Source organism: Spea bombifrons, chromosome 5 (genome assembly GCF_027358695.1).
Source record: "Spea bombifrons isolate aSpeBom1 chromosome 5, aSpeBom1.2.pri, whole genome shotgun sequence".
Taxonomy (NCBI): Eukaryota; Metazoa; Chordata; class Amphibia; order Anura; family Pelobatidae; genus Spea; species Spea bombifrons.
Window position 1 is genome coordinate 13,673,483 of NC_071091.1, and position 17,811 is coordinate 13,691,293.

Below are 17,811 nucleotides of genomic sequence, written 5' to 3' on the forward strand. Positions count from 1 at the left end.
AGAGGTCTGGATTCTTTCACAGAGAAAACAGGCCAGAGGACTACCAATTCCACTTCACATTATAAATACGGAGGGAGGATGTGTGTGTTCTTGAGATCCAGGCATGCAACATTGTCGTATCCACCCATCCGATAGGAGAACTGCTGGCATGCCCATGCTGCGGCCTACAGCGGCCTACAGCAGCAGTCATGTCCTCCTTCACTAATAATATTCCCTAATATTTATGAGGTATAATTCAAACTATAACACCTCCGTCTCCAATATATTAAACGTAATTGGGGCATGCAATTCATTTATCATTATCAGATTTCAACAATATTTTTTATTTCAATATTTTCTCTCCCATAATATTTTCCAGATCCCATTTTGTAACTGATATGGCCCATTGGGTGTGATTGTGTACTCTCAATATATTCTTTTATTGTAAACACACTTAATATTTTATTTTTGGGTTAGAAATGTTTTGGGTTTTTATGTTTATTACATAGAGTATATAGATTTCTGTTTTTATTGTGAGTGTAAAGCATTTATCCAAGTAGTTCTAGCAGCGTTTAATTCCATCTGTCGGTTAGTTTTCCCCGGTTTGCAGTGCTTTATCTTGATGAATTGTTATCTGGTCTCTGCTCTGTGTTTCAGATACTCCCTAGAGCACTTTTTGTAAGATGGTTCCTAATGGCTGCTTTTTGCTGCTTTGTTTCCTCCTCTGTCTTATTAGATTAATGCCCCCAAAGAATTAATTACTATTACTCTCTTTGTTATTCACTTCCAAGAATTAACTACCAGAGGGAGATGGGACAGTGGTCAATTTAATTCGACAAAACAAGGTAAAAAAAAATCACTAAAAAGACCTCATTACAAATGTATTATACAGAGAATATTCCAGCAGTACGGATATCCCCACACAAAGTATTGGTATTGGGGATAATAATGAAATAGATCAGGGGGAGACTTAAAATCATTAACTTCACTGGACCCTGGAGGAAGGTTATTTATATTGCTGTGGCAATATCCATTGTGAAAACAAGAGACTGATCTCATCTATGTACTGAAGTCTCGCTTTATTTGTATTTATTTATTGTCCTTTTCCTCCAAACTGTTTGCTCTTGAAAGTAATTAGGGGCTTGGAAACATTGGAGCCTGTGTGCCTCTGTGAGAAACGTCTTGTGTCCAAATGGACTTATATATCTCCTATTTATATTAGGCAGATGAGGCTCATCGCTACTATACTCCTCTTTTTAGGCATGGCTCAAAAAGACAAGTGTTTAGTAAATATTCGGTTTTTACTAAATACCCTTTTCTCCTATATTCCCCTTTCCCAGATGCCACTAACACTAGGCTAACACTCTATATCATACACTGGCACACACAATCATACATACTCTCTAATACCACATGCTGACACACACTTATGTTAACACAGTATTGCACACACCATAACACCATAGAATAACACACAAACACTCACACATGCGCTAACATCATACACTAAGAGACGAACACTAATGCCATATATTAATACGCTGTAACACAATGCACTCACACACAGTAATACCACCATACACTAACACCCACTCACTCTAACACCCTACACATATAAACACTCACTCTAACACCATAACATTACACTAACATACAGACAGTAACCCATAGGTTCCCCTCTCCCATCTTTATGTGCAGCTCACACAGCTCTATACCGCCCCCCCACCTCTAACCTCATGCAGAGTCCAGTGCAGTTCACAATGGTAAATAGAACACCTATGTATATGAAGCCCATGAACTTAAAGCACATGAGGTCCATGAAGTGCATAGGTTAGTTTTTAGTAGCAGTTTAGTCTTAAAAATAATTCACAAGTATAACATATAAACAATATTTCCATAGCAGAATTACTTGATATGAAGGGTAAGACCTACATTTATTCTGTTGTAAGTTAAGAAACATTAAACCACAAACCTGGCTTATAGTGTCTACGTGTATTACACCATGCCCAACCTTTGTATATTTTGGATTGTTGTATGTTTGTTGTATGTTTGTAATATTGTGATCTGACCTGATATCCAAACTTTGGCACTGGCGTTTCTCCACTTTGTAAAGCTAACTTAGGCTTTTCTTACAAAAATATTATTTTAATGTAACTGTATTCATCAATATTTCCATACTTGTATTAAGCTAATGAAAACGCTAATGAAAACAGGCTATGAAAATACAATAAGCTATAGCATTCCTTTATAGGTATTATTTGTCAAAGATTAAATAGGATTTTTTCTAACCTGTTGACCTCAGGGTTAAATAAAAAATTAGACTTGCAAATGTATCCAGTAGCAATACAATCTTCTTGCAGCTTTGTGTAGTTCTTATGAATGATTATGAAATGTTTTATTTGGACTGGTATCCTTAGTTTTTTTTACCTAAATAAACATTTCTTGTGTGACGTGGTTAAAAAGGAAAAAATATTACGGAAATTATTATTTTAAAGCAATGTTCTTCAACCTTTTAATGTAGAAGCGGACACTACCTACCTATAAAACAACAGAACTTCTATGCTTTTCAGACAGGATACAGTAGAAAAAGCTAATTAATGGCTACATCTGGATCATGATGCTTTTCTTTTTATGTAGTCATTTACACTGACTTGACAAATGTTCCTTTCCTCAGCCCCTTATACACTGAATTCATTCTTGGGCAAAACAATACAGAAAAAAATCCAGTGAAAATGTGCTGCACTTTAATTTTAGATTGAGCGTCTGGTAAATTGTAACTGAAAGGCACATATAGTCATTGTCTAATAAAAATATACAGTAGCTCAGCAGAATATATTGAGTCACAATAATCTAAGATGCACAGGCCATAGTGGTAGCGGGACTTCCATGATGGTTGGTAGGTCTGTGCTGACAGAGAATAATATGTTTTATTTTTTATGTCCGTATGAAAAGTATAGCTGATAAAGGTGTACTCACGTGTTGAACAGTTTATATATTCAATGTCATCTATAGCTGCTCCTCCCCCAAAATCTCTCGTAAAAATGCCTTCAAAAATGACCTCGAAATGTCTCCGTTTGCCAAGGTAAACATTTGCTTTGTTCCATTTCCCATCTTGTTTTTCAGATTCCCAAATTTTTGAAAGGTTAGTATCTGTCTAAATACAGACAAAAAAGCACAATTAAATACACATAAAAAACATTAATATATGGTTACATTCACAACATATGATTACATAGCAGCCAACTGTCGGATGCAGGGCCATCTTTAACGCGGGGCAAGGGGCCGGCAAGGTGTCGCACATGGATGGATCTCTCCAGAGGCGGACTGCCCGCTGCTGGAGGAGCAGAGCCTCTTGGGGAGATCATGGATCTTTCTCTAACTGGCCCAAAATGAAGGCATGTGAGGTCTGTTCTTACACTGCTCCCTAAAAAAGTGTGACAGCTATTGATGCTGAGTGTCGGGACACATGAGGTTTTTTTTTGCTGAGTAAACTACATTGTTGTACCAAGAAATATTCGTACCACGTAAAAACCCTTGATTTCATAGAGCTACATCACAAGTGACCAGATTAGCTGATTACCTACATGCAGTAGATGTAATAATGGTGTATCTGGTAGGGTTAAAGCAGATCTGCCAGATGATGTATGTAAAGCAAAACCGTAGTAGAACAAGTTGATCCGAGGACTGCTGTCTAGGCAGTCCAATATAACTCCATCAGTTCACTTAAGGTGTCTTTACTTTGGATAATTAAACTAAAATATCTCAAAAAACCCGACTAAACCATGTTTGCTGATAACATAGGCCATTACATTCTTGTGAAAGTATAAAATAATGGAACGGTTTTGGCAGCACCATGGGTTTCTTAATAGGAGGATTTTGGGCTGCTATCAGAAGCTTTTTCTCTTTTTAGTACTTTTATTTGTGATTCCACCTATATATATGGCCTTCTCTATATACAAAAGTAATCTGACATGCAGATAATTCTGATTGCTTTATTGATTCATTTTACTTTTTTGCAAATGTTCATCATGTTCTATTAAGTTACTAATCGATACTAAATCCATGTGTGATTCATTCTCCAATTTAGATTATTCAATCTCACATTTACTAAAGGTCTTCTATAATACCAGATATTTTTTAGATTTAGTGGTCGATTCTCTCACCAGTTACATATTTACATTATGGCGCTTGATTGCAGATCAATACATGCAGAAATAACATGTGCTTATCGCTAAATACAGGGCAGTTGTGCAACACTTCTTCTGCCTCGGAAGAGGCTAAGTATCAATAATAATGGTAGTAATATAAATTCATATGCATTAAACATTTTCTTTTTCCAGGTGCATGCTACAACTGGAGATTTACTATATATAGAAAAACACAGTAGTGCCCTGTGAACAAAATCCATGGGTAAAAGAACATTTAGGTTTAAGAACAAAAACTCTCTAGATCAGACCATGGCATATCCCAGTGTAAACCTTGTCGTCTTAATATGAAAAATCTTGCTGAGACATAGCAGAATTTCGAAGCTGCATAACTGATGCCCTGTTTTTAATGGGCATCTGGAAGGTGTGATGAATATTACCCAAAAAGGAATCAGATTTAGTCGTATTGGTCCAAGAAAAAAATTAAGGTATCTCAAGAAGAGATCCTGGAGGTCCTGAAAGATTATGTGTCCTGACATTGTTTTTCTAGGTTGGACCAACAATTACTAATCACCTTTAACTGAATATTTCATATTAGCTTCAGTTTAAATTGAATTTATTGTATTTCATTTTTTTGTTTTATTTCAAAATATTTTATAACAAAATATAGCATAACTATGGAAACAAAATAACACCTACTAGAGTAATCAGCACCAAACGAATCATCTTACTATCTATGTATCTATCTATCTATCTATTTATCTATAAAATGCCTTTCTGTGCCCTTATAGACTAGATGGAGGCCACATACATAAATGTCTTTCGAGACGCCAAATGTTATGTTTTATGCACGTTAAAACCACTTTGAAACTTCACTATACACTTTCCCCTGCGTCCTTTTTTTCTGCACACCGAGCATAATGCACTGCTAATGGTACATCTGCTGCATCGTTAATCCTCGGATGAGCAGGGCTTGTGTTCTGCTAATTAATTTGTCCTTTCATGGTAGTTACAAATAATAGTGTGATATATTTTCTGATGGTCATTTTATACGGTGGAATTTATCACAATGCTTATAGGTCACACAAGGGACAAATTAATATGGGGATTCCAAAGTAATTGATTTATTAGTGGACAGTTGCCTGTGTACATTGTATATATGCATAAGGGTGAAGTGAAGTCAATCACATCCCCCTAGAAAAAGTAGACTTTTTAAATTAAGAGCACACATAAAGAAATAATGAAACAAAATATTTTTTTGGTACTCAGATGTTAGAAATTATATGAGCACAAATGGGTGGCTTGTAGGTAGAATGTAGTAAAGAAGCAATTATCTTTAAAAGGAATATTTGTCATGAGAAAGCAATGGAACATACACCTGGTTTCAGCCTGATCCCTCCTGAAGCATTATTTATTTTACTTATTTATATATACTTTTTTATATATTTTACTTTATTTTAATGTGTTGAGGACCTCACTAGCCTTTGTGGCTAGAGACACGTCATGAAAGTTCACCCCTGCCTGTAAAACACACCAGAGCCTTCGGACACCCCTCTTTGAGTTCTTGCATCATAAACGCTTGTATTGTTTCAATTGAAGTATATCATGCTCTCAATGTTCACTTCTTGCAAGAAGTATGAACTACTATAGATCAAAAGTTGTAAATCGAATATCAGGCACACTATCAACGACACGAATACAGTTTCTACATTAATTATATAATGCGTTTATCTCTTTTTATAACACATGGTATTTTCTTTCTCTGAAAACATAGGAGTTATGCACAATGAGCAATTCTGAACATGGTACAATCATTACAGCCAACAGAATTCCCCTGGTGATTGCACCCCTTTTAATACTTTGCATAATTGCGCTGTATGCATAACGTTCACAGGGCTCTGGGAAGAAGACATTTATCTCACATCTATGTTTGGTCATCTCTTCAAACATGTTGTAAAGTGTCCCTTTTATATGAAAAATGTAGCCTTGCAGCTCATTGAATATGGTCTGAATTACTAATGAATGTGTTTTGTTAGTTTGAATTTTCACACCATTGAGATTTACATAGCAGCAGCTAAGCTGTAACCTATAGAGGTTGTACGGTATCGATTTCACATTCGATAGCAGTGAAATAATGAATGTTAGGACGTTCTACAGGTTAATGAATGGGCTACAAATAGCCCTAGGAAGAAAGATGACGCATAGGATTCTGGAAAGTATTGGTTACAATCAAATCCTTGATCGTTAAGAAATGGTGTTTTAAAGTACATGTCTGATATAACCATGAAATTAACATAAATCCTATTAGACTGTTACTTCTGCATACCAAAGAGGTATTTTTATCTGATGACCATGTATTTCTTCAATCTACGATGGTCCATTTATCTTCTAACCACACTCTGCATCAAGCCTTCTTTTAATTCAAATTGTATTTTTCATTAAATTGTAATTCAGATGATGTATAATGTTCCTGGGGAAGTTAATCTGCTTGCAAAGCATGGCAGATATTGTCTTTATAGCAGGATCTCCTGATTATGAGTCTAAATTAAATGTACCATAGTCAGTACTCTTAGCTAATGCATGCTATAAATATGATTTAGAGGCCATGAGCATTTGGTGTAAACCAGTATTTTTAATATTAAATTGTCTAAGTAAGATCAAGATTATACTCAACATAAGACACAACGGATTGAGCTATGAAGAGTTATTAATGCCATTCTCTAAATTGTCATCATAACAAATAGTACCTTGAAACGGAGGCACACAATTCTTTCATAAGCTATTTGCAAACAGAACAAATGGATAACTGAAACTTTAATAACTGTTTAAAAGAAAAACAGGAGCCCTATATTGATTATACATCTATAATAGTGATAGGATAACCAAGCAGAAACACATCAAACGGACTTGTTACCTGGGGCGAAAACTACTGAGATTTCCATGCCCAGGGGTTTATTTACTAAAGGCACATGATATAGGAGCTTTTTGAACGCCCCAGCTTTCCCAAGAGTAAATTATATAACATTGTTGGAAATGGTGCCTGTCTTTAATTGAATAGGATTTGTGTTATTATTTTCCTCGTTATTACTATTCTGCCCTGTTAATGTATTAATTCAGTTTGTGTGGAGCCACGCGTGTAAGGGGAAGGAGAAAGAAGGGAAATTTAGGGCAATAAATGAATTGATATGCTTTTTAGCCCCCTTTCAGACTGGCCTATATTTCTATAAAGTGTCTGCTTTTACACAAATATCTCCAACACTATTAAATTGTTTGCAAAATAAAAAGTTCAAGTAATGGGTGGCTAAAGAAAATCTCAATGGACATATATATATATATATATATATATATATATATATATATATAGATATATACATATAAACGTAAAATATAATTTATTTAGTGAACAAATACTAATGTTAAGTCTCTTTAGGGAACTTCCACCAAATGTTATAGCTAGTGTCCGATTCAGGTTACTTTATTTTAGACATTTGTATGTGTTCTTGCTCTGTTAACATTGTCTCCTTATTATACTGCTGTGATAAACAACAGAATAGCTCATTGTTAATCGCCCGGTCAGGCACCCTGACTAGTGAAAGTTAGAACAGACTTCATTAGTACTGTCATAAAGAATGAACTCAGTGTGGTAAAGTAATCCAAAATATCACAAGACTGACAACAATGGCACTGTATACAGCACTGTATTTTATGCTCAAGAAAAAAATAAAAGAGAGAGTCCCTATCAGGGTAAAACATAAACATATATAAAAGCAATAAAGCTTTACAAGTGGCTTACAAGTAAAGTTATTGCTATAAAGAGAACGATCATGTTGCTGTTTTACTAGCAAAGTCTGAACAGTTACTAAACATAGCCTAGATTTAACTACAAACATCTGAGTTTTTTATAGAATATATTTTAAGTACAGTTCCAATATTTCATGTAGGCAATTTTGGACTCGGTTACTTAATTCAGGTTATATTGATAATGCCCTAATATTGGATTGCTCGATTAAATCACTTTGTAACAAACTTCAACATATGTCGCACAATTTCCATGTAATTTAATAACATGAAGGCAAATGTAATTTTTGAGTTGTTATATATTTTGTGTATTATGCTTTAAGAAAATAAAATGAACGTACTTATATTAAAAATATATTATCTAAAAATAAAGTACATTTATGTGCACTTCACACCGATACACAGCATTTAAATCAGAGGTCTGTGGATTAACAGTCTCCCTGTGTCCTGTAGAATGTTTTGGTGATGATCCGGTAAGGGGAACAAACGTGATCCATATGAAAACACGCTAGAAGTCCTCACCACAAGGACCTGGTGCTTTTGATAAGCTCACTGAACAAACGTTCAGGTAAATACATTTATGATCTTGTAATATCAAGGCTTTAGGAATCAAAACTGATTACAGGGCAGCCTTTAATCACCCGATGGGTTGTAACATTTATAGCTCTGCCATGAGAGAGAAGCCCTGCTTCCCAGACTTGGCCCTCCCACCCTATGAAGATGGTCTGCCACCGTTCTCATTCAGCTGCCTAGGTTTAAATGCACTGCTGCTCGCGTATTACAAATGAGGTTCATAAACTTTATACCTTTTAATTGGGCCAATAATGGGAAATATTTAAAATTATACAAGATTTCAAAAAGCAAAGGTCTCTTCTTCTGTAACGGTAAATGTTTTCTATGTTGCTCCAATAAAATGTATCAACTTTAGCTAAAGCCACAATTGTCTCTTGTGACTGTATCAATTTACCCTATTAGAAGAATAAAAAGTTCATGCCTATGATAAACATCATTAATCTAGCAGTGATTGTTTTGATGTTAAGCCTACACATAGCAAAACAGTCAAGAGGTACATCCAAGTCCGGGGTCTTCTACATGCCTCTAGGTATATAATATACATGCAAGTAGGTTTGGAAAAGCAAAAAAGAGCAATATGGATAGCTATATAACTGTGGCAATGCTGGTGATTTAAAGTCACAGTGGCAGATCTGTGAGCTGCAAATTATATTTCCATTTTTTCATAACTTTAAAACAATACTGTCAGCAGATTTCTGTTACTAGCTAAGTAATTAATCTAGCTAACCTAATATAGTTACTTAAATATCTGACCATACTCCATTGTGAAGGAGCCTTGCATTATATGGTTTAGTTTTGTATAACTGAATTATACTATTACGTATTGCATGTTACCCCCTTCAAGTTGTTCTGAAGTACGGAAAACCAAATACTATATAAACAACTTATAAAAATGAATAAAAGTATCTCTTACCTTGATTAGAATCTGTATTGTCCCCGTAGCTTTTGATGACCTGTAGTACCAGAAGCTCAGTGTACAGTCCACGCTTGACTCTTTCCACCTGGAACTTTTTATATGGGCTTTCTCACCCTTTAATGCAACCAAAGAAGTTTCAAGACACACAAAGTGGCCTGGAATATGGAAACATAAGCACAAAGACCACTTACTTATGCTTTATAGGTGTTGCTTCCCCTACTCTGCTGAATTAAACACTTTTATAACTAAACACAAATACATAGAGCTGAATTTAATGAGCTGTCTAAACCTCTCTCATCTCCCTATGTACCCCAAAAAGGCTACCTTAACCAATTAACAACAATCAGCAATTTAACAAAAGGGTGTTTTAATGGAAAAGAATAATAATGCATATCCTGCTGAAAGGAGGTTGAGATAACTCCCCCACACCGTGCACATATGGTCGGTTTTAATAGGAATAGACTTATTATTTTAATATTTAGCATTAGATAGGTTTATACAATGTATAGCATTAGAATGTATGTAGAATTTGGGAAAACATCCACTTTAATATTATGCAATGTGTTTAAAGCAAAATAATACCTATCTCTGTTCCTAGAGTGTGGTCTGTTGGAGGACTCAGAGCTTGAGAAGAATGCCTTCCAAAAATCCAGTTGAAGTTGTCAGCCTGTGAGTTCTGCCATCCACACATGTCTTTTTCAAAGGTGCAGGAGGTCCCGCAGTCACTTTCATCTGTATAATCACCACAATCATCCACAAAATCACACGTTTGCTCAGGTTGGTAACACCTTTTATTACTGCATTGCAAAAACCCTTGCGGGCAACTTTCTGGAAGAGAAACCAGAAAATTAAGGTTATGTTTAAATTTAGCATCTCTTTGAGTGTCATATGAATACATAAGCATATTTACCTTTTATTTCTGACTTCTGTAAAGACTCCAGGGACCAGGTAGATGAAGGCAGACACTCATTAGAAAACACGATATCATCCAGAGCTAAGTCTCCTGTCTGGTCTCTTCCAATTCTTCCTTCAAAAGTGACATAGTAGTCTTCTCCAAGTTCATAGAGAGTTAATTCCTGTCTCTGCCAAAAATTCCCCTGGTCTCCTGTAAGGTTTAGCAGTGATCTTTGCTCTTGATTGCTTACTGTCACCTGAGTCACTGACAGAGAGCCGATACCTTCACCATACATGTGGAAATAAAAAATAATCTGAAGCAAAGAGTAACATTGAGATGGAAGTTACTCTCAGGAATTTACTTCAAGTTAATCATACAGAGTATCAGATGAGATGGATATTTTTCATTAATAAAATGGAATTCGCTTTACATGGAAATTAGTTCTAGAGTCAACTTTAAGTTGAGATACAATCTTTTCTCAAAAAAAGTTTTTATTGTGTCATTCATACTGTGTCTTTACTTAAATTGCGATGAGTTCATAGGGAGGACTAATCATGCAGATCATGAGAACCAAATCTGATCCATTTCTTCTTATATATAAAGCATAATTTTTAGTTTAATCGCTAAACACAGCTACATAGGTTTAGTTAAGTTGATGGGACTGTAAAATGTAGGATTTCGAAATGAGGGAAATCATACTGGGAATGCTGTGATATGGGATGGGTCAGAAGAAGTTAAATGTGTTTAGCACGAAAACAGAGGTTGATGGCTTGTTTACTTGATAAAGTAACCCTCTCCTGGACCAAACACAAGATAGGAAGTTGTAGGAGCATAATGGTTTGATTAAAATGATGTGGTTTATGATTTAGATGACATAGGAGACCTGTTAGGCTAAGGGCTGATAACATTGAGCCCAGGTCCAACAGCTCAGTAATAAAACAGGCCAACAGCAATGGCCTAGTGGACTTCTGACCCCTTGCCTGCCCCTCTGCCCTCCTCTGTGTACATGCATATGATAGGTTAAAGCATTTATCACGTGTAGTCAAACAATAGCCTATCTGTATATCTACTTATTGTATAGTTGTCAGGCCGTCTGCTTTTGTGCATATCTTGTGGCAGTTGCTTTTATCAAGAATAAACCTTTAACCACTCAATGAAATCTGGTGGGTATTGTGTATTTTGGTCAATCCCTTACTTTACAGTTTCTGCTCCATCTGCTGATCCTTGGTCCTGATAACGTTGCTCTTTGCATGGGTAGCCGTGGAAATGAGCTTTCTATGAAGATATAATAACCAGATGGGTTTTGCAAGGTATGATCGGTTGCTGGTCCCGTGCCATAAGTTGGAGTGCTGCCAGATCCCAGATTCCAGTTGAAGTCATCGTTCTCGTCCTGTTTCCAGTCGCAGAGGTCAAACTCAAAATTGCAACGTCCAAAAAACCCTGAAAAGTGAATAACATGGTATGAAATGACATGCGTTAAACAAACAAACCATTTACATTTGCTATTAAATAACATTCTTAAATATGTTTATTTTGTGTTACTTGTTACATTTAACTTTTATATTTTACATATGCTTAATATTTTGCCTTTACTAAAAATATAAGTGAAATATTATTAATAACAATAATATCTTGCCATGAAGCAAAGGTTTTGCAAATCGAGTCAGAGTAGTGTTCTTATGTGGTGTAGGTTTTATACGTCCAGTCGTTCCATCATATAACAACATCCATGAATTCACAGATCATGGAATTCCGCTGGAACAAGCCTTAGCAAAAATTTCCATACATTTCCTTTCAATAAAGTATATACAACAAATCAGAACTTTATAGAAATGCTTCTGGAGAAGAAATGTATTTACAGTACTAGCCTCCTGCTAAAAATGTAAATGAAAATTCTAAACTGTCATTTATTCTGCTTTTTTGGGACTAATCATAATTACAATTAGTATTTTGATGTATAATCTTGTGAAGGTAACATTTAATTTTTGGCTACTTTTCACTTAACCATCACTCTGGAATATTAACAACATGGTCCCTTGTTACTGTGGCTGATTGAACTGCGTATGTCAGTGTTTATCAGCGCTAAATGAATCTGCATAGTAAATGCTGTGTAAAACAAAATATGACTCACTACAGATGTAAGGATTCTCATCAGAGTTGTCAGCGCAGTCATTAACAAAATCACATAAGTTGTCCTTAGGAATACAGTATTTATTGGAACACATGAATTCATCAGTTGTACATTCCTTGTCAAGGATCAGCATTGGGTCACAGCCTTCAAAGGAAACGTCATCGACTGTCACATCTCCTACATAACTCACTCCACGCAAAGCTCGAAGGACGATCTACAAAAGCAATGTGAATACGTATTATCCCCTGCAAGGTTTAATGTAACTTGATCACAGTTCCTTGGGAGATTAACATAGATCTGATAGGATAGGAGTTTTCAGGAAAAGCAGTTTCACCTCCTAATATCAGCAGGTATTATGTAGGGCTATTGAGCTTCTTCTGCAAGGGCTGAGTTAACCCAACAGAATGCATAGTTAATGTAAGATTTAAAAGTCATCTCACTGGTTTAACTATATAAACCCCTCTTGCATGAAACTCAGTAGAGTTGATCCTTAACTACCCATAATGAGGCCAGTGTTTAGCCTGTTTGACTACTAAAGCTGCATAGTGAAAACTCAAAAAGTATTCTAAACAATAGCCATAAGTATTGCTTTTATTTTTTACACATACATAAGGCTATTTTAAGGTCAAAGACCAAGCAAAATTTTGCAACAGGTAATTTAGATGGGCTGAAAGGTCCTTGACATACTTTTAAATCTCTAGATAAACCTTATATACTACTGAAAACCGAACTGTTTACCATTTAATAAAACGTTTGTTATAACTTGATCTGTTTTATATTTTGAAAACTTAGTTACACAAGTAATGCCAAGGGTAAATATAATGATGTTTTTTTTAAGTGTAATGTAATTATAATTGGTTTAGGCTTTTTGCGGCAGATTACTTAATTATCTAAGAAGGAGCCCTGATCCTATTGAACATATGATAGATTGGCTTCCGCGCTGTATAGGATGCTAAACTAGGTTTCCTAACAGATATACATATCGTGTTAATTATTTGGCTAGATGACACATTGTTGAGCATATGGTACATCCAATTAAGGGCTATGCTGCTGACATTTTTATGCAACTATATTTCAGTTTCAATTCTATAAAAAGGACATCCAGTTTAAATCTATCAAGAATATGGCTAGGAAATAACAAGGGTAGTATTATGTATCTGCTAAGACTATTTTCTCTTGTTTAAGCAAATTTGCATTGAAATACCCAGAGGTAAATTACCCAAGGGGCACATGGAGTCCCCATCCTGTAGTTAAGTGGAAGTGCCTTAGGTCACAGAGTGTGCTCTTCCTTCGATCCTTTAGTGTCCCTCCATGTTACATGGACTTGGTGTCAAGTCATAGGCTTTGCAGGAGATCATACCCGGCTTTTAAGAAGTGCGGCCCCCGGAAAACAAGGAAGTGCCTTGAAGTGCAATGTCTGATAGCAACTCTAGGTCAGTTTAGTGAAGCTTTAGTGTATGTGATAATATTATGTTGTACCCTATTAAAAATACAAAAATCTCCACCCGGCAACCTGGGGAAGCATGGAGAGTACCGAGGTATAGTAATTTTCAGGCCCAACTTTCAGTCTCGCTCCTGCCTCTTATAATATCTTGCAAAAATAATTTGCTTCTCCTATGCCGCTATTGCCAGTTTGGCGATATGTTGGGTAGCATTGTAGAAGCAACATCATGTCATGAAAAATTTCAATGTGTCATATAGACTACAAATTCTACATTCTCATTTGCAATGTCATTTTTATCAAAGTACGCCTTACAATAGCAGAAACTTTCTGCTCACTTCTGCTGCAGAGACCCAAATAGAAACTATATGGAGCTTTTCAGCACTCTTGAGTACTAACACAATATTCTTTATGTTATTATTTAGTCACATAGTTTAATCATAGAAATTTCCGTTTGCTACCTCTTACTCACCTTTTCAGTCACCCCTGTACACAACTACAGGCCTTCAAAGCCACATACAGACTAGGATTTTCTAGTAAAATTAATATTAAAAATAATAAAATAATAAAATAAAATAATCAGTAAATCTATGATATTTTTACAGACCTGAAAATTTGTTAGCGTCCCTAAAAATACTTCTGCTCTCTTCCACTGGGCACCTTGCCTGCCACTTTGAGACCACAGCTTGTAAGTTAAATTGCCAAATTGAATTAAAACCTGGAAATGGAATACGGATTATAATAATGTAAATGTACAGGATTTTCTCACAAATAATTTCCATAATATAATAACTGAAGGACTGTTTTACATTACAAATAATAAAATATGTAGAACATAAAGTAGCATTCTATGAGCTAATGAAATGTATATCTCCAACATTCACTCTATATCAATTAAAATTAGTTATTAAAATTGAAATTTAACAAACTAGCTCTTTGTCTACTAATGGACTTCTATATACCCTAGTTAAACTGTGCTCATTACGGCTGTGAAATTGTGAAATCATCCAAAGTATTTTTGTTGGTTCTTTGTAAACGGTAATGATAAAAAAAAAAACCCACACGTTGTAATTGTATTAAAATTACATGAGAATTTGATGTTAGGCTTGTAATGAAAATTTCTAGTGATTAATCAACCTAGAAAAACATCTGGGCACTGTATGGTCTTTGATATATTGGTTGAATAAATCTTTTGAAAATATTCTCCTTGTGATTGATAACCCTTACAAATAAGACAAATCACAGGGGACTGAACAAAAATACATGACTTATAAAGTAAATGTTTGTAGTTGTGCCTTTTAAGTATAATAGCTGGGGATTTGCCCATTAACACTTTAAGCACAGACTTTAACTGTTCTGGACAGAAGGAGAGGGGTCGGCATGGGATGGGGTCTGACAATTTCCAAGCCTTTTTGGGTACTAAATAATGTATAAAAGTTTGGGAAATTGAGTTTGCTGCTGACGTTGTTAAAATTGTAATTATCTCTAAATTTGTTGTTACCTTTGGCTTCCTATTGTGATATCCACTTCACATTGACACATGTTCCCTCTTTTACCAGACCAGCAGAGATACCAGCTGTTGTACTGCTTTTATAGGGCAAATTTATTATAATATGGCTTTGAATTACCGACATAAGGCAATTTATTAAAAATATATATCATAGCAACAAATGAATATGAGACAATGGATAACCAGTGACACGACACATGTTTACTGGTTTTCAGGTACTGCATTGTTTGTCGCATATGTCCTTGCATAGTAATTAGATACGAGGCTTTGCCTATATATCATAATAAAGAATATCCATGTAAATTGATTGCGTTCCAGTTTTTGGCTTAAGAAGGTTTGAAAATGAAAGCTATAACATTTCAGGACACAGCCCATATGTTAGGCTCTTGCCTACTGTTAAACAACAAGTGAGCTAACTTCTAAAAACACCACGGGGTGTACTGAGCACAGGCTTCATTCACACAATAGACAGAGTGAATCAATCATAAGAATTCAGCTGGGCGCTCATTAAGTTCTTTACTGCAGTAAACATGCCAACTCATCTTGGTGTTCATGATGGAATGATGACATGATGTCCAGACGTGTGAAATGCACCACATCCCATCATATTGACTTTTTTAGTGTATAAAACCACACTGACAGCAGATAACCTAGTCTTCATAGCATTTGATGATGTCATAAATAACCTAAAAATGCTTACTTCTAAAGTGCCCACAGTTGCTCCATTCATATAACTCCAAAACGCCAGCTTGCATTTGGGTCCAGTTTGAGAAATCACAGGAGTCGTGATCTCAGCGATATGACCAAATTGTCCATTAGAACTATCTGCATATATGTACCAGCCTTCCTCTGAGGACCTAAAAAATATTTAAAAAATCAATACAAACTTTCAGCATTTTCACAAATTGTTATACATATAGCTTGGAGGCTGTCAACCACCACAGTTTATACACGTGAACTAAATTCTGGAACGTGGTGATACACAGCATGGTGCCACTGCCCTGATTGCTAATAATTCAATACAACTGAGGAAGATCTTTAATGAAAATTACACTTTGTTTCAGGTATTTAAGTACTTAAATCTGACAATGAAACTTAACCATTAATGCAAAATCCACACTAATATAGCAATTTACCAACCCTTAAAGAAATGGGCCTGGAGCATTTCATAATTGGTCACATCAGAAGACCTTATTAGAAGGCACTAAAAATCCCTTAACATGTTTATTTCACAACTGGTCATCCAAGTTAGGACAGTAATGGAATAGTGGAAATTATGAACAGAGGACCAAGGCTTTGATCACAGCTCATGGGCCAATCCGCAACCAAATAGCGCCAAGAAGCCCCTTTATTTCCCCTTACATGCATATATAAGTTATACCTTTACTGTAGGCATACACATCTTGTGGAAGCCCCATGTATTGTGGATGCTTCTGTTGCACACCTGACAGGTACCAGAATGACTACACATTGGGGCATTTTCTGGGATGATTGGCCCCACCCAGTGGCCCAGGTGCCCCAGCAGCTACCTGACTTGTCCAGCATTAAGATCAGCCCTGTAATGATCTGCTACAAAGACATTATTATGCGTATATGCGTATATACACTATTATCTTTCAGTTCTATCGTGCCAACAATTTACGGAGGACAGGGTACAACAAAACTAGAATTGACAGATAAACACAAACCGATCCATTAGGGGAAAAAAGGGCTCTGCTGGCAAGATTACAATCTAGAGGGAACGGGGTGTAAAGAAACATACAGAAAGAAGAACAGATAGTGTCAATTGAAATATTGAAATAAAAGTTAATTATTTACTAGTTACTGACAACAATAGTGATATTGTAATTTATTGTACAAAACAACCATTTTTATTCTTGTTTACAAGGCATTATTTAGTGTTCCCAAATTAATTCTAAATATCGGCATATATAAATATTGACCTGGATGTAGTCATAATTTTCTTTTTCTGTTAGTTTCCAGGCTGAAACTGATTTACTGCTGTATTTTCTACCTCCATTAAGGGTGGCATTGTTAATGAATGAGGTGATGTTTATATTGGGATATTGGTTCCTATTGATTGAATTCACTATAAATATGTCAACACCTAATACATTACAGATTACTGAAAGATGTTAACTGCTCGTTTCATTAAGCAGATGAAGTAAATTATTTCAAGTGATCTGACTTAGGAAATTATTCACGAGAATGACTAACTATGATATACAACTATTAAAAGCAAAGGAAACCTAAAGAATAAGAATGTTAGTATTTCAGTATTAAATTGCATGGCACATATCTCTTTAAAATAAGTCATAGTTTCCGGCTAATATCTATATTTAAAGTAGTCTAACCTCTAAAGGAATCATTTCAATGGCTCAATAAGCAGAAACATCCACTTGTTTGATATCAGGGGTGGGGGG

General features: G+C 35.5%; 1 protein-coding gene across 2 annotated transcripts in view; it reads right to left on the reverse strand.

Annotated features, from left to right (window-relative positions):
• MALRD1 (MAM and LDL receptor class A domain containing 1) overlaps positions 1 to 17,811 on the reverse strand; it is a 128,595-nt gene that overhangs the window by 44,275 nt on the left and 66,509 nt on the right. For both annotated transcript variants that reach the window (XM_053467035.1, XM_053467034.1), the window contains exons 22-29: positions 16,089 to 16,245; positions 14,486 to 14,596; positions 12,438 to 12,651; positions 11,502 to 11,746; positions 10,322 to 10,619; positions 9,994 to 10,239; positions 9,409 to 9,566; positions 2,956 to 3,133 (exon numbers count right to left, since the gene is read on the reverse strand). In XM_053467035.1, coding sequence (XP_053323010.1) covers positions 2,956 to 3,133; positions 9,409 to 9,566; positions 9,994 to 10,239; positions 10,322 to 10,619; positions 11,502 to 11,746; positions 12,438 to 12,651; positions 14,486 to 14,596; positions 16,089 to 16,245 — 1,607 coding nt within the window. The remainder of the gene's footprint in view (positions 1 to 2,955; positions 3,134 to 9,408; positions 9,567 to 9,993; positions 10,240 to 10,321; positions 10,620 to 11,501; positions 11,747 to 12,437; positions 12,652 to 14,485; positions 14,597 to 16,088; positions 16,246 to 17,811) is intronic.